Genomic DNA, 27,229 nt, shown 5'->3' with positions numbered 1-27,229 from the left:
CCAGCATATGGGGTGCAGTGTGTAGCTGCAGTTATGAGGTGAAAAAAGGAATGGACTCAGGTATCCCCTCTGTGTTTCTGCCTATGCGCAGAGAATGTAGAAATCTTTGTTTATCCAGTCTCAGAAAGCCATTTCTTTACCCACAGTTCTTTACTTGACACTCTGCCTTTTTTATGTGACACTTAGTCCAAAACATTTACTCTCTAAGTTTATATCAAGATCCCACTCCTAGCATATATGCGGAGTGTATACTTGGCTTATTGCCCTCTTCTGTCTCTGCTTCTAGGATGTTGCTGCATCTCACATGGCCTTTTACCAAGGCAACAGTCAATAAAACACCCTTCCCACATGTTTTTGCATGTGCCTGGTTTTTGGCTGGAAGCACTAATCATTTGGGTTTCCAGACTCTTATGTAAAGGAACTTAATTGTCTCTTACATATTCACAAAATGCAGTGTGATTGTTTCACCTTCCCTTGTCCCCAGTTCAGTGAGGTTGAACCAAACGAATCCGGACATTAAAATTAACATCTTGGTATAGTATAGAAATTCAAAATGGTGTGTAGCAGAGGAAAAAAATCTGAAGGAGATGTTTCTTAAAAAAATGTCATCAATAACATCATCTCATAAAACATTTCTATTTCAATGAAAGTGCTTTTTTCTATAGAAATATTTCCATCAAATTATGGCTTTGCATCCTAAGGAAAAGGAGGACCTTTCCTTACTCCTCTGCACACCTAAGAAGACGGTGGTACTGTTTCTTCTCTACTTGTGTTCTAGGAAAGTGTTTGCTCCCTCTCCCTGTTCAGAAGAGAGGGTACATGAGTACATCTGCTTTGTCTGAAGCAGCTATAAGCAGAAATGAGATTTAAGACATACTAGGGCTAGAAATGTGCTACTTGTCAATAAATGCTTATTTCAGTGTTTTTTCTTGGAAAAAAAAAGGTCTGTTCTGGAGGGCTGCAAAGCAAAACAGCTGAAACGACTGAAATCAGAGAATAAACTGGCTTGAACTCTTGGCTTTATTTTCCCTGCATCAGGACCTTCAAATGAAGCTACTGTAAATGATCACTTCAACTTCTACATAATTGCATAGTTAAGCTTTTTTACTGATTGTATTTCAGTGTGGTACTGTTGCAGTACATTGTCTTGACCTGAAGGAAAATAATATGCAAGCTATGTATCACATCACCTTGTGGTTTCTTGTGACAGAAGAAAACCTTTCAAATCTCTTTGAATAAGCTCAAGGGCAGAGCACTTATCAAACAGGTCTTACAAATTTATTTGCTTTTTCCCTCTTCAACCATAATTAAGAAAGTGTTTCTAAAAATCAAGTTTCCAAAAGTTACAAGTTTGTAAAAGTGAGAAATATGCTGTCAACACAACCGTGACTGGGAGGCAGTGTTTAGAGTACAACTAAAAGATCCATTCACAGAGCACCTGTGCAATTGCAAGTTAGTGAAAAAATGACTACTTGGAGGAAATGGCTTTGTTCCTGAGTGATGATACTGAAAAGAGTCAGGTCCCCCAAATTGTGCCTTTTTATAACTGAACATACTTTTAAATTTGCTAATTTTTCTGAAAGTTTTTCCCGATCACGTTTCCTGCTTCTCAGACTCTCAGTCCTCAATTGTCAACCTCCTAAGCAGTTTCCTTGATTCCTGTAGGGACCCTGACCTTAGTCAGTGATGGGCTCTTGAGCACCTAATTTGACTAACCAGCTTCTATTACCTTTGTGTGTTGGAATTTTAGAGTGCAAATCTTGGATATTATTTCTAGCTCTATCAGTCAATTGTTCTACTAAATCTTACCTAAAAGATTTTTTTTTCTCAAGTAATTTGTTGGTAGCTACAAATTCTGTCATGAGACAAAGCCAGAAAAAGTATTAATTAAAATTTGTCTTCTATCTTACTTGAGCTATCCTAATGTATTTTTTATGATTATTATCATGGAAGTACTCTGGGATGTGGAAGGGTGTAACTGGAAAATGACTACTATGTACCAAGTTCTGCTGGAATATCAACTCCAAACATCATGAGAAATTCTCACTTTGATTAATTTTCAGGGTTTTCTTTTTGCTGCTTATTTTCATTTATGCTAGCATTGTGAGCTCTTTTCATTTTGTGAAGCTAGCTAAGTGATGGCCCTACTCTCCCCTAATTGAAGCTTTCCCCACTGTTCTCTTCATGAAATCTCAATGTTTTTCTTGTTCTGCAAAGTCTGTTATCAATCTGATCAAAGGCCTCTAGTCCATTAAAAATGCATCTTAGATTTTACTCAAAGTGTAAAGCACTTTCTTCATCTCAGACATTGCAGTCTGGTCTCTTGTACTTCAAAGATGATGCCTTGTCTTTATGCATTTCATTGGCACCTGCTAAACATGAGTAACTGCAGCATTCACCCATTCCATAACAATGGGTGGCTCCTCTAGTTGACTTGAGTGATTCACTATCTAATGTTTCCTCCAGATGGCAAAGTTACAAAGCCAGTTCTGGTGATAAGACAGGGAAAAAGTTTATGTTCTCTTCCACAGCTGCCTTAGGATCAGATTACACACTGGGATAAGAACTGCATCAAATACTGAGATCCTTACCTGGTTTTCATATTGTCCTTATCAAGACAAACAGTGAATCTAGTGGTACAAAAAAAAAAGGAAAACATTAATGAATAAAAAGTGAGTATAAATATAAGATAAACCCTGTCACATCATCTAATATATAGAGCAGAGCAAGCTAGAAGTTAGATTCTAAAGCCTACTAAGTTTTTATTCCATTTAGTAGAATGTATTTACTGAGCAATACTTAAACAAATAGTATTGCTTTTTATATTTGTGAAATATTAATGTATTATATGATGATACATTAATGAAGAGAACAGCATTTTTGCATAGATAGACTAAGGTTGTGATTTTCAAAGGAGAAACTTTTTTTGAGAGATGAAGTTAAGAAATTAGTTTTCAGTTTCATGTAAAGCTTAATGAGGCTCCCTCTGTTCAGTGAAAAAAAAACACGCACTCCTTAAGCATAATTCACTGCATTGGTTTAGACTGGGTAAAGATACTTTCCCCATTCCACAGATTGGAAGAATCTGAGATGACTAGCTTAGACAAGCTTCTTATCAGCTTCAAATATCAGGATGATTAGTCGTCCTAGCTCAGAGTGACTTTCTGTGGAGATTTGATCATTATACTCCTTTGAAACTATGGCTTACCAATCTTAAGATTTGTCACTGTTGCAAAAGAGTGTCTTAAATATCCCATGGCTGATTTGTTTTCAAAATACTATTATTATTTTTTATTCTAATATCTGATATTTTCATTGTGTGATATCAAAATCGCAATTACAGTAAAGAGTGCTTACTGTTCCAGTATTTAAATTTTTTTTTTTAATAAATTATGCTCATTGTTTCTTTTTTTCTTTAATATATAGGAAATGTGTCTCAAAAACTCTTTTCCTTGTTGCCTTGTGGGGGACTTGGGGTAAGTACGTGTTTGGCTTTTTTTGCAAGAGGGACAGCACACAACATATGTACTCACACATGAATTCCTTAGAACTATTGCATTATCAGTTCAGAGTCTTCAGAAGCTTTTGAAATCTGTAGAGATGAAATCTGAGCCGCTATTATGATTTTTTTCCAAGGACATGAAAAACAGTACATTACAGTAAGCAAATGTAACAATTAGATAAGAACATATTCTGTGATAATGTGCACATTTTGTTGTTGTCCCACTTGGGTTTTCTTACATGAACTCTATTTTTTGAGGAAAGTAACATAGGTGTAATTGTTAGAGCAGAATGAGCTTTGGAGAAGCTGTTTTGTGTACTGTTGATAAGTAAATACAGCATCTTTTTCAGAAAGGAAAATAAATTACTAAAGCTAACAGCATGAAAAACGCTCACTGACTGCTACCTAATAACTTGGGTGTTGTTAAACTAATAAATTATTTGAGCTTTTTTTATGTCTTGTTTTGAAACAGATTAATTCTAAAATACAAGCTTGTGAGTATTAGGACACAGCAAACAAAAATCTGCAGGCAAAAATTCTTTGCAACACTATATAAAAGAATTACTCTAAATTATTGAAAGCCATGGAGAATGGAGTATTTATACTCATATTGGTGTCATGCTCCTATTAAATTATAGAAAAGATAATACCAGGGAGAAATAATTTTCACATAAAGGTTTTTTTCCACAGAAAAATATTCTACACTCTTGGTCCAGTTGGGTCTATTATTTACTGATGTCAGTAATATCAAAGTGAAATGATGATATTACTAAACATCAATGGGCTTGCTGGTTGATGCACATACATTTTAGTTCCCTTTCCCTGTTTCTGTGTATCCAGGAATAAAGACACAATCTCTGGAGGTCAACTTCCAATGCAACATTCTAAAGTTTTACTTACTTTTTTCCTTCACAAAGGATAAATTCCATAACATAGAATCTTAAAATGGTTTGGGTTGGAAAGGACCTTGAAATCATCTAGTTCCAACTCCCCTGCCATGGGCAGGGACACCTCACACTAGACCATGCTGCCCAAGACTTTGTCCAACCTGGACTTGAACAGTCAGGGATTGAGTATTTACCACTTCTCTGGGCAACCTGTTCCAGTGCTTCACCACCCTCACGGTAAAGAATTTCTTCCTTATATCTAACCTGAACTTTCCCTGTTTAACTTTTAACCCATTACCTCTTGTCCTATCACTACAGTCCCCAGAGTCCCTCTCCAGCATCCTTGTGGGCCCCTTTTAGATACTGGAAGGCTGCTATGAAGTCTCCATGCAGTCTGAGATACCTGACACAAAAAATACTTATTTTGTAAGGTTTTAACACTCAAAAAAGAAAAATTCAATTTTAGCTTTCAAATATTTAGTAACTTTTGAGGATTACTGAGCTATTAGTTAATGAAGAAAGAATCAGGAGTGGTAATCACTCCAGCTTCTCTACTGTGGACTTAGCTTACTGGTGATTCTGCCTAAAATTTGGAATTTAGTGACTATTAGCCTGGGGGTCATTTCTGTATGAGGATCAGCTAACATTACACATTGACATGTAGACATGTATGCACACACACAAGCTTATATGCACATATTCCAGTATAAAACAAAAGCTAATTTTTTCACACTGTTGCAATTATTAAAAAGTTTAGAGAAAATTGACCAAGATATCAAATAAAGTTGAGAAAGGATGTTAGGCTTCTGAGAGGAGCTGATGTAAACTTTCTTTTAGGGCTTTGGAAAGTAAATAGGGCTGTGGTATGCTTTAAAGATTATAAAATTTTTCTTTGAAACAAGTAATTGCGGTATTAAAAATGGTGAATAGAAATGTGCTTTGAAATCCCTCTACCAGTGAATGTATGTTCTAAATCTAACACGTCAGAAATGCTCAGTATAAATTCATTTTTAAAGCATTTAAATTTATCTACACTTTTTTTGAGTCTGTTTGCTTTATTTTTTTATTTAAAATCATGGAAACTGGATTAAAGATCATGTTGTAGAAATGGATCTTTTATTTATTTCTTTTCTGGTTGGTTTGCCTTTCTACTTATTATTATTGTCAGTCTTGCTGTGGGGGTGTTTTAAAGGAATGGGTTATGACCTCTTTCAAGGTAAATAATCAGATTAGGAGCTCTCTTTCAGTGATATTTAGCTGTCTATTGGCTAAGATGATCTCTGGGAAAGGGAGCTGCTTCAAACTGTGTGGAAAGTAATTCTTTAGTTTCAAAAAATGCTGGTAGAATGAAAGAAGCAGCATTGCTACTTAGTTTTCAAATTCATTGAGGGTTATAAAACTAATCAATATAAAGCAGTAAGAATAGTTCGCACAAAGATTTTAAGGAGGGATGGAAGAATTAATATTTTTAGACTTTTGTTCTCATTTATTTTCTTGTTTGCTAAAGAATACAGTGAGAAAGTATTAAGAAAAAAATTAATTCCATTCTTACAGGAGACTTTATGGCTGCCTCTTGAATTATAGTTTTCAGAGCTCTTTGATCCTATTGTCTTCTAACCCTATGGGGACCTTGCTGGTTGTTATTATGCAGCCCTTCTATTACTAAATACATTAGTGGTTAAACTACTCACACAGGTGGGACACCTAGGCTCATTTCTCTCCTCTGCCTGGCTGGATTTAATACTGGAGCCCTCATCTCTTAGTGGAGACGATTGTTATCACCGAGCAGATCACAGATTGTTTCTGGTTCAGGACCCTCACACCACATGCTGAAGCTGTGCCAGAGCTGGAAAGAACATTGAACCAGTAAGAACATAAGTGGGATAAAGCCCATGTATCTGAGGCTATGATCTACCTATGATACATTTATAAATAATGTGAAGTCCTACCTGTAATCCTGCTCCACAAACAGGTTATGTATTTTATGTGAAGGAACCACTGGACAAAGTGGAAACTGCTCTTGGATCAAGGACTGGAACCTAGGACTTCACAGGCATTGAAAGCATGATCAGCTGACAGGCTATAAAGACTATATTGACATGAGTTTGGGATGGCATTCATTGTTCACAAAGCTCTAACCTCCTAGTCCTGAATTCTGCTATGTTATTAATTTTGTTGTTGTCTCTGTTCTAACAGCACCAATAAACTGAAGTCAAAATCAGGGGTCCTCTTCTGTGGACATTAATTACAGTTATAGTAAAAGAAAGGATTTTTTCACAAGAATTCTGGGAAGCAAACAAGAGGAAGTATTCATAACTAGTGTTTTCAGATACTCTTCCATCACAGCTATAAATCTTTTTTGCCAGTGCAAAATGCATGTAAAGCTACTATTTTACTATGAAATTCCTTGTGTTGGAGAGAGACTATCAGGTCTTTGGCCAGCAGTTTTAATAAGAAGAGATGGTTTCTTGCAGCTGGTCAGAGGTTTGGAATGTGAAAAATTTTCCAAGAGTGGTGGGTAGATTACAGATGAAGTGGCCAAATGGGGCGAATAATCACAAATTACTTTTTGGTTCTGTGGATTATCAGAGTATTCCACAATTTTTCTTTTGTAAACAGCCACTAGAGGTATAACTGTTGATCAATGCATCCATCTATTGCAATTACCCCCTTTCTGTTGTGCTGTGAAAATGACAATACGAGAAACATAAATCTATTTTTAATGGGAGTAAGTTTCATCTCCTTGCCTCAGTCTGTCACTAAAAATAGTGATTGTTTTCCTGCCTGTTTGACCTGCTGCTGTGTGAAGAAATCTTGAAGCCATTTCTCAGCCTTATTTTTTTCTCTACTTGATAGACAAAAAAACCCACAAAAGCAAAAGAAGAGCGGGCTTTTATGATAATGTCATCATCGGCTCCCAGCTTCAAACACTTCTGTGGCTTTTGAATTGTCATTTATAACTTGGAACTGAACCAACCCATAATTCCCTTGATGCATTTAGAGAAATTGATAACAGACTGCTTCTTTTATGACTTAGAGGAGGCAACTCCAATCACATCACTATTGGCAGTCAATATTATTTTCTGACATGGTTGTAAAAGTATAAAGGAGCTTATGGCATTTGTTTAGATGAGGAATGGGCTCTCAAGCTGTGCTGGGGTTTATGGGTCCAGATTACTGAGAAGCAAAGGGAATATGATGTTTGCAAACAGGATATGATTTTATTTAAGTTTGGGTTTCATACTTTGTTCCCTGGGGATTTTCCTGCAGACAGGAGAGAATTTCACTTTTATCATATGAAATTGGGCAGTTATCCAATTCCCCCTACTCTCCCCAAACCCTCAAAAGACACTGCTTCAAACCTGTAATGTGTAAAGTCAGATCTTTAAATTGCAAGAGGAGGATCTGGGGGAGAACATCCTGCAAGAAATCAGATGTTAGAAGAATAAATGTTTAGTAAGCTGAACAAAGTGGCTCATGGGCTAAATATTGAGCCATCTGAATGGCTAAGAATGTCTTGTACATATTACGTACAGTCTATTGCATTTCACCGAATTTTGCTGTTATGGCTGTAAAACTGAGATGAGATTTTACGCTGGGATAAACTGGTCTAGATTCATTAACTGCTGGCTTTGTTTCATTAACTGAAGTGTAGATTAGATCTTTCATATCAGAAAAAATATGGCCTGTAACAATCAAGAAAATAAATTTTAAAGCTATAAAATATCTCTTTTTACAAAACTTGCAAAATATTCATATTTTCTGAATGTTAAATTTCTTTCTGGCACTCCTTGCTGCGGTAGTTAGATATTACTACTTTTTGTCCTGACCACACACAAAGAAAAGCAATAAGAAAGGCAAGATTTCACTAGTATAAAGCTTTAGTAAGTCATCCAGGCAATAAACTGCTTTATGCTGCTTTTCATTTTTAACTTGATCTTCTCATCTTGGCCCAGGAAGAATTTTTAGCCTTTACACATTATGAGCCTTTATTCCTCTTTTTTGCATAAAAGCTAATGGTACCAGCCATTACTATGGTACAATAGTGTGAAAATTAACAAAGTATTGGAGATGGCATTGTCTCCTGTAGCAGATACTAGGCTCCAGGCTGCTAGGGGTCTCTCCTTCTACCTGCATGCAAATCTGGCTGTGAAGAAGCCAGATTGCCTATGATCTGGACAATCAAATTAAATATCACATCCAGACATATCTTAGAATTAGCTTGTGTTTGTCCCCTATATCCCAGCCTGTACGAACATGGGTATAATGCTTTCATGATATCAGCCAGAAAATATGTCTGTTTTCTGGTTTGGGGAAAGCAATCTTTTATTCCTAGAAGCACACCTACTCAGTATGATGTCTTCCACTGTGAAGTTATTAATATACCATGCTGCCAATATTCATCTATTAATTTAAACTACTTGCCTGATTCATCTTATTAACCTACTGAAATTTGCCAGTTACAACATTTTGGAGCAGGTTGTGAGAGACTTCTAGGAATAAAGAACTTTTTTACCTCGTAAGCCTATCTGGCAGCTATATCATCCCTAAAAAAATGCCAAAATTTAATGAAAGCAATCTCACAGATACATTATAGTTTGATATATTTTGCACAACTATTTTGGACTCTCAATTACACAGCCTTGACTGTGTGATATTTTCTGCAGAGCTCGTCAAAATATGAGATCAAAAAGGCCATCTGGAATCGCCCCAAGGCACAACTTAGAGGCTAGTAGGGTTGGGACTGGAGCAACGAGTAGACGTTGGTCATCTCACAGCATTCAAGGGTCTGCATGCTCAGTCACTTAGTGCAGTTCCAGGTAAATCTATTTAGGCTATTCACAGGATGAAGGAACAAGGGTGTAATGAACTCCTAGCTGCACTGGTAAACACACTCTTTAGGCGGTATAACCCATCAGTTCTGTCAGTTCATGAGAGACAACTGTTTCAGTGGTGTATGTTTTGTAGGAATGGGCCAATTGGCATTACACTTTAGTCAAATTCTCTTATGCATAGAGAATTTTAGGCTCTCAAGCTGACAAGCTTGAAGCTTCCTTGAGTGGGCAAACTAAAGAAGAAATAGGGAAATGAGATAAAACCTGCACATTTACTTACTATTAGTTCAGAGCAACAGTTCCCTGAAGACTCACTTGTCCAGCTTCACATACTTAATTTTAGACAGATTAATGAAACAGCCAAAGCAGGACCCTGACCACCCTCACTTGTTTATGTAGCCATTATAGAGTCATGTTCAGCAGTAAAGCAGGAGTCAGTCCACCTAAAATCAGAACTGACTAGGGGTGCTTGATTTCTTTCATTGACAGTGACTTGAAGCAACTAAGTTCCTACTTTTAGGTACATTGATTTAGAAAAAATAAAAATGTAAAAGTGTAATAACATGAATCTAGATGATCAGAGCAGGAAATAGATATTCTTTCTTTACTGAGGTACAAAGACTTCATTTCTGTATCTGAAAAGTGCAATGGTGCCTCATCTCTATGCAGGGAGGGAACACCACATTTAGCATGCCAATAACATGGCCACAAAAAGGGAAAATATCTCTTAACTAGGAAGGACAGATATTTTGTCCCATTCTTGTCCTTTCATGGCATTGAAGTGGCCCTGTGCCATCCACCACAGAGCTTGATGTTTATACCAGTGAGAGGAAAAACTGTTCAACCAAGAAAGATAGCTCTTTGGCATTGCTGCAGGCACAACAGAATATTTTCGAATACTCCCAGACTTCTCTTACTTGCAGCAGGCAAGCATAGACAGCTCAGGAGTTGTAATCTGCCAACTCATCAAAAACAGAATTTGGTCTCTCAGATACATTTTTCTTGCCCTTTTTGACAGAGAACCTCTCCTCCTTAGTCCTAGACCAAATTAAAATTGTAAACAAAGATACAGCTCATGGAACACAGAAAATTAGAGTGAAGTTAATGAACTACCTCAAAGTCAAATAATTAAATGTCTTACCTCATTGTGTGCATTTCCTAAAAGCTATTGTGTTGCCAAAAGCCAACATCATGCAAAGAAGCCTTCTTATTTGTCAGAATATGAAACATTATATGTATGTATGCACACATGTAAAATGTAAATAGTGGAATAGTACCATATAAAATTTACTAATACTATTCATTCACCCCAGACTTAATCTCACGCACACACATATGGATTTGATGGGAAATCTGTAACTGAAGCAAAATTCACATTTTAATTTTTAAAAGACATGTGTTTATTGATAGAATTTAGCCCCCAAGGTGGACTGAAAAGCTCTCTGAAGATGAAGTGTTCAAGTGTTGCTTGTCTGAATAAACATGAGGTTCTAGCATAGCTAGGTGTTAGGTGACCTCCAACATAATTTACATCCAAGAAGTAAGGTGAAATATTACGTATCACTAAAAAATTTTTAAGAAATCAGGCTTAAACTCTACATATAAAAGTTGTATTTTCTATAGCTATGCATTACTACCAGCTTACATTGTTCTATCTATTTGCCCGTGAACTCCTGGAAACTGCATGTTCAAACATAAGGAGGCAGTGCACAGCATTTTCACACACTAATCCATTAAATACTAAAACAAATGTGAAGTTAAATTAATAGAGTACTCACTGCTAGGTCTGCAAGTGCAGTAATATTTTTTACAAGCATCTGGTGAAATATGCCACGTATCTGAGACTTGAATCTGGGCCTAAGTGTTTTATTCATGAGTTTTTGCTAAAAACAAATTCTAATCCACATCTAATCCATGCTATCCTCCCTCCATTCCCCCTACCTATGATCCACACATAACTGTTTCACTAAGGTTTTGAGATCCTTTAGGGTGCATAATGTATGATTTGTAAGACCCAGAGATTCTGAATGCCTATTGTAAAAGCTTAAAAGAATAACCAAATCAAAACTGTGTTTTCTCAAGAAATTGCTCTATTCAGGCTTCAGCTTGAATTAGCCTGACTTTTCTGATTCTCCTTGGCATGCGAAGCTATTTATTTTTTAATACAGAGCTCACATATTTACTTGCTTTTTACAAACCTTAAGGTGAATTCCATTTGTACACAAGTAGTGGTGCTGCATTTTTTTCAGTGGCTGACTACCACCTTCAGTAACTTCACTAAGTATTAAATTATTTTTATGTAGAACTTTTTACTGAGTATTTTCTGAAAAATTGACCTTGATTTATAATAGCTATACAAGTCAGATCACTATTGACAGGTAAAACTTGAAAGATGCTAAATATTCTACATACATTGGGTACATGTATTAGCCACATTCCTTGTTCTTGCCTGGAAAGGAGCTTTTGGAGTCAGAATTAGTAGAATCTAAAATTCTGTATAGAAACCCATTAACATTATTGCTGATAAATTCTCCTACTGGGATTACTCAAACACAACAAAGAAGCCAATGCAAACCCAAGTGAATCCCATTTTTTGTGTTTAAGCAACGATTTGTGATGATCCTTTGAACTATTCATCCCACTATAGCCTAAAGATCACATCCCTTCCCAAATTTTGTAAACCACACTGGTAAGAAAGTATGAAAAGCTGACAATCTCTATGGCAGACACTTTAGATTAAAGCAACTAGAAATGCCTTTGACAGAACCAACATTTAATACAGCTGTAAAATAGCAGTAAAAATAAAAGAAGCTCACTGTACATATTTTTCCTGAAGTAGCCTGCTTTTACACACTTCTGTATGTGGGATTTATGGAAAAGATGTCAGCCATGCAAACTTTTTCTCCTTTGTTCCTTAACAACAGACATGGCTGACAGGCCATTCATTAGAGGTTGTTCCTTGGAGATGATGTACACACTTTCGCTTCTTTAGTCATGGTGAGATGAAACAGCAGCTGAGAAGCACGTTGAGGATCTTTTGCTTCTCAGTGGAAATCATGGAGGTGATGAATGATTACCAGGACATCTGTAGGAGTTGGAGGTGAGAGCTATGAGCATGGCACCTGGGAAGCTGCACTGCTCATGGACAGGAGCAAAACCTTACAAACTTCTGTGCTAGCTTTTGCTGGCACCAGCTGTCTCCAAGAATGACAGACTCCTTGCTGGAAGTGATAGCAAACTGCCGCACATAATTTTTAGAGGTTACAACACTTCAGGAAAATATTTAATTTCTATTTTCATGCCAGAGAACTAAAGAAAAAAAAAAAAAACAGTGATGGAAACATGTTTGCTCTTGCACAGTAGAAGAATGTGAGACTCCGAACGCTTTTAAAACTAAAGCACAGTAATTTTCTCTGTAATACACAAGTTTTATTAAATTGCAGGATCATTGAGGAGGTCTGTACTCTCCTATATTATTTCTCACAGTTTTCTTCATTAGTCCATTTACTGTGTATAGCTACACTGTTGTTAGCTGACTATATTTTATTTACTTCTCAGTTTTATAACTAGTTATATCAAAGGACAGATTTATTTTTTTTAATGTAGTATTGTCTCCAGATTTGTGTTGAAATGTATCCATCTGAAATGAATACTGAATTAACTTCCATCCAAGGACAGCTGAGTCCAAATTCTTCTCTTTAAGGAAATGACAGAATAATTTTAAACTACTGTAAAGAACTACTACTTTTTAGCTTGCTGTCCAGGATATTGTACATATAGAACACAAACAATGCTATCAAAGGATCATTGCAGGTCAAGTTTACATGAACAGGTAAATGACAGACTGCATTTTTGAATAATTCTCAGAGGAAAAAAAAGAAGTAGAGCATCTCTGGCAGGGACATGTGGTAACTCTAGGAGGACTGGTTTTGATTTTTATGATGGCAGCATTTGCGCAGAGAATCTGGAGCAGGATAAGTGATTCAGTATATTTTTAATTCCTTTAAGAAGTGAAATCAGAATTCCACTGTGGAAGCTAGATTTATGCTAAACTGCAAGTTGTGTGTACATGTGTGTGTGTGTGTGAGAGAGAGGACAGGCTCTAGGATGCTTTGTCAAAATCCATCTCAAAGCAGAAACTTGGACTCTTTTTTATATTGCATATAGTTATCAGTGGTTGTGCATTTAAGGAAATGTCTGAGTTTGCAATAATTATTTAAAAAAGAGAAATAACTCACACAGATGAATACATCATGCAGGGTGTGAAAAATGGAAGTGTGCGTCAGACTGTATTATCTCTCAGCAGAACTTTAGTGAACCCAGTGAGCATTAAACAGGTCTCAGCAGGTTTCCAGGGCAAAAAGGCCTGAAGCAAAAGATAAGGAGTGAATAGGTCACCTAGCAGGGGAAATGACAAGTCAAACAAAGGGAAGTTACAGATTTCTTCAAAAAATCATTTAGTATTATTACTCATGCTACTTTTTTCCCTGTCTGAGATAGGCTCAAGATAACATAAATAGCAGGTAACAAGTAACATTTCAGTTTTAGCAAATGTGGTGATTTCAGAAAGGCCTTTAAGTAAAAAATCTCTCTTAGATGTATTTCAATATTCTTCCTCTCCACCTTCACATACACATGCTGCTTCCTAAGCATGGAATGAGGAGTTGGTAACTTTCAAACTTTCTAGTTCATCTTCCTTAATAAGAAATATTCCATCCATGAGGGGTTATGGTACAAGCTTTCTATCTACTGAAATGTCTGTGCTGCAAGGCTTAGCTTGTTTTCACTGTGTTTAAAGTCTTAATTGTGAAAGTCAAGTTATCACACAGATATTTCTTGCAGGAAACAATCATATCAACTTCTTTTCACAGTGCAAAGCAGGGAATTTCTGCACACAGGGCTTGAAATATTAGTTGCATTCAGTCAGGAAAAGTTGCCTACATTTCTTTTCACTTAAGTCATTCCCTTCTATTTAATGCCTCCACATCCACTTCAGGGACAGGTAGCTTAATTTCTATCATCTGTAGCTTTACAGAGTATTAGCTTTGCTACACATGCCAGTGATTGAGCTACACTAGATGTGCTTGAAAAAGCCTACAGCCTACAGTGTTCATTGAGGAAACTTGGAGAGAACTAAATCCATATGTGTGTTAGAAAGTCAGCATTCAAATAGGGCTCATGTTTTCTGGCTCTTGGCATTATCATGCACAATCCTTCTTTGAAGAGCTGCAGCAGTGATAGGATTTTTGATAATGTGTAGTGTGCTCATAGTTAAAAAGTGACATTTTGATGCTTTAAAAATGTTTTTTATTTGCTTAAATATTTAGAACCTTTTCCTACCCTGCCAATTTTATTAAAGAACTCTTAAATGAAAACATATATAATTAAGCAGGAAAAATGCCCTGAAGATTCTGTGTTACATTTAAGCTACAAATGCTGCATTTTCCATAAATTTTGTTGAACTTTATCTGAAAAAAAGTCCTAATCAAGATAGGGTTTTAACTGAATTCTTTGGCTGTGTGAAAGCACTTGAAGAATAAAAACAGTCTCATAAAATTTCATCTGAGTTTTTCATAGTCTGTCATTGAGAAAGCTTCGCATTTGTCAAAAATTCATGCATACTCAGCATCTAGATACACTGTCAGATATATATGATATATACATGAAGTAGAACCAGAAACCACAGTGCCTAATCCTATTCCCTTTACTTGTATAAAATCCAGCCATTTCATCTCACAGGAATAAAGAAAAGCATATAGAGTAGGATTTTACATAGCTGCATTTCATATACAGCTTGACAACTGGACCAGCTAGTAGCTGTAATTCTAATGGGCCAGCCATTTATATCACTGCATTTCAACTGCAATTTGCGAAGTAAACATTGAGTAACACTAAAAGAAAATCTGTTTAAACACCTGAAACATTTAAGGCAATGCGTACAACTAACAGAGATATAAAATTGAGTAAGATGGCATTTTCCAGTCATTACAACTAAAGCATTGGCTGTGTGATGAAAGTTCTTCAAAGCTGTGCTTCATGCAATGTTTCTCATAAAGTCAGTCTTAATTTTGCATGAATATGAAATAGAATTTGGCATCTACTCTTGTAATGCTGTGCCTTTTTGGGGTAATTAGTTATACGTTTATGTTAGTTTTCTTGTATTATAATATTTGTGCACTAAGGTACGCAGCTTCAGTTGGCTTCCCCTGGCTTTGAGAGTTTATGATTCATTACATGTGCCATGCCCAGGAGATCAGCTAAAATATCCTGAATTTCCTGTATACATTCAGGTGGTCATTTTTGAAAATTCCTCAGGAAACACTGTTTTGCTTCCTGATTGCCCATTTTTACTTCCAGTCAGGGTAAAATTATGTATCATTCATTGAAGTGGTTTAAGGGAAATTTTTCAGTGGAAGACATTTGGTCTTATTGTCCCTGCTCAGTCTCCTCACACTCAGTTGAAAGCAGAAAATGATAAATGCTTTATCCTGGCCAATACTCAGCATTCGGCGGCTGGAGAGACTGCCGTCTCATGTGTCAGAGCAGACAACTGTCTTGAAGGGTGTGTACTCTCAAGCTGTGGTTACAATTTTAACTTAATCGGCCTTCCTGAAAATGAATCATAGTCCCTTTGAGAATGCAGGCTCCTGCTCGTGCCCTGTTGTACCAAGCAGCTGCCATTGAATCATTTTCATCAGCCACTCCTTCATGCTAACCTTAATTTCCTAGACATAAAAATGGTAAGGAAGTACTCCCTCTTAGCCTTCTTGTTGATACTTCTTTATTTAAAGTTCTACACAGCATTTTTCAAACTTTATTATTGTTTGATTAAATTGATTTAACCAATGACCTCTACCTATTTATCGCCTTGTTTTAAAGATGAAAATTCATTCATAGTTGCTTTAAAGGAATAGAGAGACAACCTGAAGATCTGCCTAATGTTAAACACATCATTATTTGTTCTTTACTACTTGGCTTCTTTCTCATTTCTTGTAATTTTCTTTGTTACCTGTTGATTTGTGGGTGTCTTCAGGAAAGCTGCTTAATTTATTTAAATATCAGGGTGCCAATCTGCAAAACAAATATAATAAATCACCCCATATCAAGCTGATGGTTCTTAATTGTGGTTGTACAAGATTTTGAGTTTCTCAGATGAAAACACAGTGTGATGTTGTTACTGCTATTCTAAACTTTGCAAGCAAAATCCAGTCTTCTTATTCAGCTCTATTGTGAATACAAACTATTTTCATTAGTTGTGCTGCATGCACATAAAACTAATCAAAACAACAAGAAATTCAGGTCCAGTATGCTGAAAAATAAGATCACTTTAGTAGCTTGAAATATAATATTATTGTAACAGTAATGTCGAAGACATTTGACAGGTGTAGAGAAGATCAAGCTTCTTTCTGTTTCAAATGACTAATCAGAGAAATTCTTCAGAACCTCCAGAGTCGAGTAGCAGTTGCATCCATTTCCAATTACTTGATTTCTTTCTTTCTTTTTTACTTCTTCCCCCCCTTCTTTTTTTTCTTTCTTCATTTCTTTTTTTTTTTTTTTTCTTTAGAAATTAAGAACAGAAGCTTGTGGGTCAAACTGAAAATGTATCTCAGCGTGCTTGGAAGTTATCCAAATAGTATCTGCCACAGTATTTTGTCTAACCCTAAACGCTTTTCTTTTCATGATAAATTTGTACTGTGTGATGTAATTAAATGCATTTCCTATGGAGCATCAAGGAAATTTGGCTGTCTGTTTCGATGACTTTTTCAGCCTATTTCACACCATCATGTCTGTTTGGCATAATATCGTATCAGGGATATATAACATTTCAGCTATAGTTTTTTGGTATGATTCTCCAAATAAAGAGTCACTAAAAACAGATTTCAAAACTAAAATTTTAGCATGACAATAGACACTGTAGAACAGTACTGCTTAGCCATCTGTGTATTTCCTTTATAATATTTTATCATTATATTTTATGCTTCTATTTTATATAATATTCATGTAATGTTCTGTATGTCACATTTAGAAGGCACAAAGGATTATTTTCTCTTCTTAATAATCACACTCGTGTTAAGAAGTGGGACCTAAAACCTTTCAGCAGAAACTTATCTCTTTGTCAACACTGGAGATGCAGCAGGGGTCACACTTAGTTTTGTTTAATTTTCCTTTCTGTCTATGGCAATAATGACTACTGAAATTAACTCAAGCAATTAATTGTTCTGATTTCCTTCACTTAAAAATGACTCCTTCCACGGTACCGAAGATGAGAGTTACTCTTTTTGTGGGGGGTTTTAACAAGAAGGGGTAATGACCGGAGCCACTGGTGGGTGTTGAGGAACGAGTTGCCTGTAATGGCTGCTGGAGCCGGTGGTGGCTGGGTGCTGGCAGGTCCCTGTCACCCCGCCGGCATGAGCACCAGGCATGCAGCGTCTGGTGTCTGGTGAGCAGGCCCGGCCCGGCCGATGTAGCACTGTTTGTAATGAGAAATATAAACAGGGAATGGCAGTGAGGCATGACAGGAATGTGTTTCCATTGGAGAAGCCCGTGCAGAGAAAAAGCATAAGCAAAGCCATGTCCAGAAGGCCTTTCAGCTGGCCAGGATGGAAGACTGATGTTATTGTACATGGGCTGTCACGTTGCCAGCCTTGCCTCACGGGTTTGTTTTCTCTCATGCTCTCCCTCTCCCTCTCTCTCTCCCTCTCTCCCTGCCTTCCTCCCGGGGCCGGCTGTTTGCTCAGGTGGACAGTGACACCGTTTGGAACGAGCTGCACTCGGCCGGGGCGGCACGCATGGCGGTGGGCTGTGTCATCGAGCTGGCGGCCCGCGTGGCCTCCCGGGAGCTGAAGGTGAGGTACGGGCCACACTGTGGGTGGGAGAGCCAGGGCGGTGGAGTGAAGTAGGGCTGAAGGGAGGTGTTGTTCAGCTGCTCTGTTCCAGCAGGGTGCTGGGAGGAGGGCCAGGAGGAAGTTCACGAAGGTGTGGCAGCTCTTCCAGTTCTCACTGGGGATGGCCTGGGGCCGGTCTTGCTGTCTATATGAAGAAGCAGTTGTGGGTGCTCACAGTCCAGGGTTGCCACAGCTAGCGGCGAAGTTACTTATAGCATTCACATCTCTGCAAGTGGCTGTGGCACTGCCTTTTGAAGTGTGTTTTTACAATATTTTGGATTTAATATTGTTTAGTCACGTACAGAACCTCAGTATACCACCCAGAGAGAGGGGAGGCAAACAGTGGCTGTGTGGGAGAGGACGAAGAGGAGCCGCTGGGGAGAACTGTGGCCCAGGAAGTGCCTTTCTGCCAGTCTGGCTGCCCTCAGACTTCTCTCCCTGGCCTCCTTCCCTTTCCTATCTCCATGCTGTGCGATCTGCAAGGCATGAGGTACAAAACCCGAATTATCCCCAGTCTAAACAATTTATAAAAACTCCAGACCTGACGATCTTTGACATTTTGTTTGGTATTTTAACAGCCCTATTTAAAAGTACACTATATGCAGCCGAAGAGCAGGCTCACCCCAATAAACTTTGGAGCTAGGATGTCTCCTTAATGAAACTGTTTATTCACTTTCCACACCAAATACTAATGGATTCAGTCCTGTTTCCCAAATCAAAATAGAAATAAATATTTCAGAATTAGCAATGTACAGGATTTTAAAAATTCAAAATCTGAACTTGAGAATTTTCTTCCTGTATATCTGTCCTATTTCAAAATACTTTAGCTATATACTTGAGGAAGAGTACATCTGTTTATGTATATATATACATAGATACAGAATATATAGGTACATAAATGGTAGTGTTCTCGTGAAATGCAGTACTGTACCTCTGACTCAATTGAATGGAGTTACTAAACTTTCATATTCAGACACCAACATCATTAGCCAGGTGCTACACAAAATGTACAGATTTTGAGTTGACATGAGCAGGGTCCACTGCAGAATCTTTACTACTTAGATATGTACCATTGTGGTGTCTTGCCACAGTATGAATGCTCTTGGTTTTTTATGGGTGTTTGATAGACAGTTGAAAAGAATCAAACATCAGCCACTGGAGAGACCTTGGTTGCTACTGGCATTGAACAGTCTCTGAACAAATATATTAAACTTAGTACTAGTTTGTAGGTTACTGTAAAATTATTGTTGATCCTAAACAGAATCTTTGTCTACAGTGCAGAGACTTGAAGCAGTCTTATGGTCTTATGTAACCTGCAGTTAAAACATAGAAAAGGTAATTGTTACAGATGTGCCAAGTAGCTGGTTTATGTCAAATCATCAAGAAAATAGAAATGGAAAGGATTTGCTGTGAATTTTGCTGTGAAAGAATACTGATGACATTCCTGAAAGGTGTTTATCTAACCTGTTCCTATACTTCCAGCATGAAGCCCAATGACTTACATGCCACCATGCCAAATGTATGAACTAACAACCTGCATGTGGTATTTATAATTTAAGATTATAAAAATGTTATTCAGGTCCAATTAATAGAAGAAAAGCATGCTAGGAGAAGTTCTGGAAAGGCACTGATGCTGACATTAGCTATTTTGGCAGAGTCTTTCTGTGTTTGCCTTGTCACTGCATCTATACAAACCTGGATTTTGATGCAAGTGGCTCCCCATACCCTCATACAGTAAATGACATTAGGGTGTTTGCAATGTATTCTGAGGTTTTCTACATAGTGTTCAGGGTGGGACTGTCGGTAGCTGTAAGATTTTAGCCCCACAGATCTTTATGTTTCAATCTACCTCTCTGGCTTTACATGTTGCTTTTCCATCTTGCTGCCAATTTTTCTCTAGAAACGTATGCGTTGTATTGATCAGCAATTTCTAGTGTAGGGGAAAATGTCAATTTTGTAGTGTACTTGTGAAGATCTGAGGGCACATAAGTGAGCTGACCACTTCCATGTGCATTCATTGAGCAAATATGCATCTGAAGCAACCACTTGGGGCCAGTACTGTGAGCAGTGAGTGAGAGGATTAAGCTGTGATGGGAATCTGGAATGATCTGCTGCAGCTTCAGAATCTTCGGATAACAAAAAAAGCACCTTCCAAGAACTGTGTGTAAGCTATAATAGCTCTGCAACATGTAAACAGCAAGATGAGAGCAGTAAAGACACATGCTGTAGTTTTTCCCTGGAAGTTTTCCACAGTGGATTGCTATCAGAAGGTGCACTGTCATTTGGTGTCATCTTAAGAAAAAAAAAAAAGTAAATCATGAGACAGGGCATACTGGTTTGTTCTGAAATCCCCCAGCTCTTCTTGAGCTGCATGTCCTGAATTTCACAGTGGCAGACTTAAAATACACATCAAGGACTTCACAAAGGGCAGTACTCCAGGTTGCAGCAGAAGAGGCAGTGGATTATCTACCCACTGCACTGGGGAACCACTGAAACAGCCGCAGGGACATTAGGGTAACCTGAGTGAAACTATCTAGCATAGACAAAGTCTGAGACAAGAAGCCTCTTGAATGAGACACTGAAGACACTCATTTAACAACTGTTTTTCTGACATGAGAATTATCAAATTTGTCAGTGTAGTTGGGTATGAGCAGCCCAAATATTTCTTACAGCTTGATAAATCAATATATATGTTTTTTCAAAGTCTAACATGTTTTTCCTAAAATTAAAATGAATATAATAGTTTATTTTATGGACATATATTCAATTAGTTTATAAAATACAGTATTTAAAATACTGAAGATGAATGTCTTCACTGCCTGAGTAGAGTGTAGAAACTAACAAACATAAACTGCCCTGTGTTGACTGGCATCTGATATTTATAGCCCATTTCAGTAAGGAGAGAACATTTCAATCTGTATTTCATGGTCTCTACTGGTTTTGCTTGCTATCTCATACAGTGATAGTATAGACGTATTCTTCTAAGATAATGTTTGAGACTACAAAATAAATCATGAAAGTCTGAAGAACAATTGAGAGATTCACTACAGAGCTGTGCATGAGTCAAACTCATATGCAAGGTGAAAGGTTCTTAACTTTATTCTGAATTTCCTGAGATTATCAGTCCCATTTCACACAGGTCTCATCTGAGTACAGCAACATTTTGTTCATCTGATTTGGACAGTGCTCAAGAACTGAGAAGGAGTTAAGAGTTCTCTTCACTATTGTTCAAACCCCTTGTGAGACATCAGATTTCTTTGATCTCTTTGACTAATGGGGAAAGCATTAATGTGACAGTGCTAAAAGATGTAAAACAAAAGGGTTTACTGGAGTTGTACTTTTGCTGTAATAGTAAATTACTGTGGTGGTATTTTGCTTGGTTTTGTTGTGTTGTGTTTTTTTTTTAATCAGGACAAACTGCCACTTCTCTGGAGAATATTAATATGGATGGGTTTTATTTAATTATATGAAAAAAAAAAACAAAATTAAGGATTTGCGGGTTTGTTTTAGTAAAATAATGAGCACTCACTGAGATCAATTTGATACACTTTTGAGATAACATTTAATAGATCATAAAGAATCACATCACTGAAGTATATAGTATGGTAAATATGATGTCATACTGAATCAAATGCTTTACTTTTACTTTTTACATATATTTATTTACATGCATGATGAATGTCATGGTGGCAATATTACAATATGAGATAAGCCTAACTATTACATGAAGGTCACCTTTTTTTTGAGCGTTTTATAGTTTAGGAAACCTGCTGGTGCATGATGAGGAATTTATGTTGTATGGAATTGGTGCCACAGCTCTCCTGTATCTACCTTTGTTCCATTCTCATTTCCCTAATAGATTTATGTAGGTGGCTTTTAATAATCTGCTGGCTGACCACAGACCTTTAGAAGAGTAGAATATGCGGAACTTGATGAATACAATCCCACCACAGTCATTTGCTATATTGAATAAATTATTTTAACAAATCAGATAAGTCTTATGATATCTTCATTTGAGAAAGAAATGCAGGTAGTGCCCTGCGTATGATTTCTTTCATGAAATTTAGCTTGTGAATTTGGAAAATTTTCTCTAGCCTCTAATAACTGCACCTTAAGAAGGAAGGCCCGAAAGATCTGCATCAGTAGGGAGAACTTATATTTCCTGAAGTGTCTCCTAAGGATCTATTTACTCTATTGCATTGCCACAGGAAAATAAAGATGTGATAAAATAAGTTGCTAAACGCTCACAGTGTCCCAGTCACTGCTCTGTAGTAATGAGGCACATTTCAGGAGTGTGTGGTCTAATGGCTTAGTGGTACTGGAAGGTGCTGTCTGGCCCTGCCTTCACATTTATTTCCCAGCCTGGCCCAGTTATTACATCGATTCTGATGCTCAACTCAGTTCAACTCCCAGCCCTGCCAGCATGCTACTTCACTCACAGGCAGCTAGGCACAAAGAGACTCTCCCCTTCCTGCACTTGGCTATCCTGCACAGCAGGCTCTCCCCTCTTGCTGCTGAACTGGACAAGTACAGAGGTTGTTCAAATCCCACATTAAACAAGTCTCAGAGGAAATTAAGGAGGGTTCCTGCATATGAGAGCTCTCTTGATATTCAGATTTCATTTGTATCTCTTACTGCTTGCAGAGAATCTCACCTTCAGGACTTAGCTTGCCAAATTATTGTTTTTTCTGAATGACTTTAGGTTGCTGGTATTACCATTTTGTTGACCAAATTATTCATGCTGATGATGCCCCCTTTTATTACCAAATAGTAGGTATTTATTAAATGTTTATTGCTATTTTAACGAAGTTGAAATTCAGATAGATGATTATGTTAGTATGATAATTTTGCAATATTTACGCTATGTTGCATAATGTCCTTCAAAATATTTGTTCTTTTAATGGTTGTTTTATTGTGTGCTCTTTTGTGAACATTAAGTGTGTCTTAACTTCTTTTCTGATATCAAATTGTACATTTCTCTGGCTGTCCCTTAAAATCTTGCAATTGACTGGCAGGAAAAAAAAAAACAAAAACTAACCAAACAAACAAACAAAAACAAAAAACAACCTAGCATTGAAAAATATAATTTAAAAAGAGTATATCTAATGAAAACCTCTTTTCACAATGGGAGATGACTTCCCATTGTCATGGGCAACTCAGAGCCAGAGCAGATTATGGAACTCTTGAAAACCCAAAGGAGCATTTCTGAGATGGTTTTCTTCAGCCTCTGATGACCCCATTCAGTGCTATTATAAGGTGGAATTAGTTACTTGAAGTACAATACCCATAATAAGGATTACTGACTAGTTTACTTTGCATATCCTTTAAATATGTTAACATTGGTCATGTCAGCACTCTTTGCTGTAATAAAAACACATAAGGACCATATATTTTTAATTTTACAAATTTGAGACAGAAGAGACCTACACAGTAAACTACAAAGAGCTGGTAGGATTTGTAGAGTAATTCCCTATTTTTAAAAATCTGAATGAATTAAGAAGCATTTTTGAAAAAGAACACTTGAGAAAAATGGCACATAAGTTTAAAGTGTGGTCTGGGACTGTCCTGAACATCACTTTAGCTGAATTGAGTGAAGCACAAACCCTTTCTCTGCAAGGTCATATGTATGTGTGTGCACACACACACGTAAAGTTGCCCTGTTGGTAGTTATGGGTCATTTAAGAGAATGAAAGCAATTGAAAAGATTGATCAGAATTTGATATGTTCCTGGGATGGTTCTTTCTGATATGTCAGATTGATTCAATACCAAAATAAACCTCCTGCATTTGTTCATTGCTGCTCTAATGTCTTTGTGTAATCCATAGATAACTTAGATTGAAATTGAAACTCTCATTCCAGTTGAGCTTGGTTATTACTGTCTTCAAGGCCTTTGTGACACAAGACTATGGATGGATCATCACACAGTAAATAGTACCAATCTAGTGAATAAACAGAATTAGCTAAATCAACCCCCTCAGTCCCCCAAGCTCTTAATTTTCTAGTCTTAAAAGTATTCTGTGTAAAAGTCCCTCAACCATGTTTCACAGCTCTACTGCTATGATTTCTCAGAATAAAACCTAAGTATCTTTCTAAAGGCATAATAATAAAAAAGAGATTAAAATAAATGTCCCTAGTCCCACAGCATTCTCCCTCCAGAAAAGCTTCAGTCCAGAGAATTTCCATGCCTGATTGAACAACACAGAACCTTACACAGCTCCTCTGGTTGCCTACAGAAATCTCCTTTCCTAGGAAGTACTCTGTGCTTAGGTGCCTCCAGGACAGTACTGTTTTTGTAGGCTCTGCCTTACCCTTTTTTCTACCTCTCTGTCTCACCATCTGCCTTGTAAAACTCTCAAAAAAAAAAAAAAAAATCTGAGTGATGTGTGGCAGCCACAAAAAAAGGCATTTTTTCTACACCCAGGCACAGCATTTTTAGTAATGCATATTGTGTAAGAAATGGTAACGAATGCTTATTTTGCTACTGCTAAAGATATGACTGATAAATGCCATCAATCAAAGTTACTAATAAAGTCCTTTAGATAGTAGCTTGTACTCTTTGCTTTTACAAAGTTACAAAATTACAATATTTCTTATGGAACCATTTCTTAGATATTTTATCCCAGCAATTATGGTTGTATTTATAGCTGAATGACTGTTATTATTTCATATAGTAGTACAACTTCAATCATATGTGTGGTACATAGCTTACCTCCATTATCACTCTGTTCTTAAAACTGTTTGCTTTCTTTCCCGATATAGTTAACACTAGTTGTGGCTAAGCAGGTCATCTTGGTTGTATATCAGTTAGCTTGCAACCACCAACTTTTCATGTATTTTCTGGGGCCATCTTTTTAGACCTTCAGGAAACCAGACAGGGAACTTTGTTGCCATCACAGTGTTAAATTTTTAATGTCCATTTCTGTGTTCTTGGCCCCTACTAGCTTCCTCTGAAAGACAAAATGGTATTCCCTCCTGTCCATTACTGTTTTCTTGGTAAATCTATGTGCTGCTAATACTGCTCTGTTAAATCATGACTGTTAGATCATGCATTCGCAGACCCCCCAGGGCCAGATAATGGCTTCTGCTCTCGCAGTATGAATAGGGTGTAAAATTGTCCTAAACTGGTACTTGAGGATTGTCTTGTCCTTACGCCACTCACCCTTACGCTGGATGGCAGAATTTGGCATCGCATTACAGCATAAGTGACACTGGCAGGAATATGGTTATCTGCTTCAGGGTACCAGTTGCAAGCAGACTGTCATAAGCAGATGAGACATAAAGCAGCCTGATGGATGTTTGTTACTGTAGGAATTAAGGAAGCCACAGATAGCATGGTTAAGGATGCCACTAAGATCACTTCAGGGTTACACCCTGTCAGATACACTGCATGGAGCACCTCTTAAATTTAATGAAATAGGTTTTGTATATAGCTTTATAGCTTTGTGAGAATAAAAACTTGTATATATGTAAAACATAAGGAATATCAATTCTGACAGGAGCAATGGATACATTTCTGTATAACTAATGATGTTTCTACAAAAAAATGAAATATTAGCTTCAGTGATTGGCTTCTCTTCTGAAGAGAAGCCTGTGCACACTGAAGCAAAAATAAAACCTTTCAATTTAAAACAAGTCAATGTCCAAGAATGCCATTTTTAAGCACTTCTAATTTTAAGAGCTAAGAGCTAGATAGGTTAAGGGATTTAAACATGCAGAAAATAAAATCTCTAACACTTGGCTTTAGGAGGATGTTGCTGCTACTGCAGGAAATAATTAAAGTTCTATAAGTTTGAATAAGAACTGAGGAAGGACTTGACTCTAGACTTATTGTTAAAAACTCACTTAAAGATGTGTCACAGTGTCTACTTTATGGACCACATAACCTAAATACTCACACAAGTATACAAAGAATATTTAGAAATTCATCCCTACATTCAAGAAGGAGTTGAATCTGATATTTTTACTGCTTCAGTAAATGCTTTTGGAGTGCCTGATGGGGTTTACTCATATTTCTTGCATGACACTGGCTTTTCTTGGAGTCGTCAGAAACCTCAGCATACCTTGAGTGTGCGATTGACTGGATTGCTTTTAGTCCATTTGGAATCTAGGCAGAGCAAGCTACTCACTGTCAAACAAAGGGAAGAGCTGCATGACACCTTGTTACATTCACCGCATACTGCTCTAGGGAGAAACTGTCTAGGTCTAATTTTACCCCCTTGTATAATAGAAACACCAGTGGAACCCTACTAGCGATGGTCAGACCCAAGGCCTGTGTTGTGATATTGTCTTGAGCGCTTGTCTTGAAGAGGTTCAGAGGGAGATATAGTAGAAGGCCAAGCATGTTGTAGCCCAACATTGTAACCCAGCATGCTACAGAAAGGAATCAACTGAACCACCAAAGACAAGAAGGCCACAGTAGGATGTACACCTCTGTTCTTTGGAAATCAGGCATCCAACTACCTATTTGGAGTTAGGAAAGAAGAGAAAATTTACTGTGGAAAAAGAGTAGTTCTCTTTGTTGTTCAAATATGTGCAGGTTTTAGAATATCTATATTCAGGCTTTACTCTTTAACCTCAATTTTAACTAAAGGTAATCATATAATGGCACAGACATGAATCTTTTTCCTAATGTTCATGTCTGTCAGACAGTTTAATGCTCTGTCTACATATAAAGGTGCCTGTATCCTAGTATAAATAAGGTTCTGTATAAAATGCTTTGAATTTATGTGTGTTGGCTTCATTTAAAGCATAGTGCTATGTGTTAGTCTATCTTTAAAGCAGATTTCTGCCTTTCTGTCTACTGTTCTGAGCACACTGTCTGGTATTTAAATATTGCCTAAATAAATTAATGTTCCTTTCTACTAATGCACAGTGTGTTCATAGAAAGTTTAAAAGTAGAAGAAATAAAGTGTTCCATCAATTGGAAGATTGCTGTTAATAATGTATAGTAACTAGTTTTCAGTGCTTAGTAAAATTTGATTATATGCTTTATCATCAATAAAACATATGCACTATATTTTAAAAAAAGAAAATTTCCTATGTGAATACTGAACTCCTTCTAATGTAAAAGCACATATAAAATGGTCACAACACTGGTGTAAATGTCCATGATTATGGAGA

General features: G+C 37.1%; 1 protein-coding gene across 4 annotated transcripts in view; it reads left to right on the top strand.

The window, feature by feature from the left end:
* Positions 1 to 27,229, top strand: part of HDAC9 (histone deacetylase 9) — a 451,614-nt gene that overhangs the window by 319,466 nt on the left and 104,919 nt on the right. For all 4 annotated transcript variants that reach the window (XM_061356435.1, XM_061356432.1, XM_061356433.1 and 1 more), the window contains 2 exons: positions 3,427 to 3,476; positions 17,963 to 18,070. In XM_061356435.1, the coding sequence (XP_061212419.1) occupies positions 3,427 to 3,476; positions 17,963 to 18,070 (158 nt within the window). The remainder of the gene's footprint in view (positions 1 to 3,426; positions 3,477 to 17,962; positions 18,071 to 27,229) is intronic.

The sequence above is a fragment of the Neopsephotus bourkii genome, unplaced genomic scaffold (genome assembly GCF_033783945.1).
Source record: "Neopsephotus bourkii isolate Nb327-2 ecotype Australia unplaced genomic scaffold, CSIRO-AGI_Nbou_v1 NB_855, whole genome shotgun sequence".
Classification (NCBI taxonomy): domain Eukaryota; kingdom Metazoa; phylum Chordata; class Aves; order Psittaciformes; family Psittacidae; genus Neopsephotus; species Neopsephotus bourkii.
Note: the sequence above shows the minus strand (reverse complement) of the source record. Positions and strands in the feature narration are given on the sequence as shown.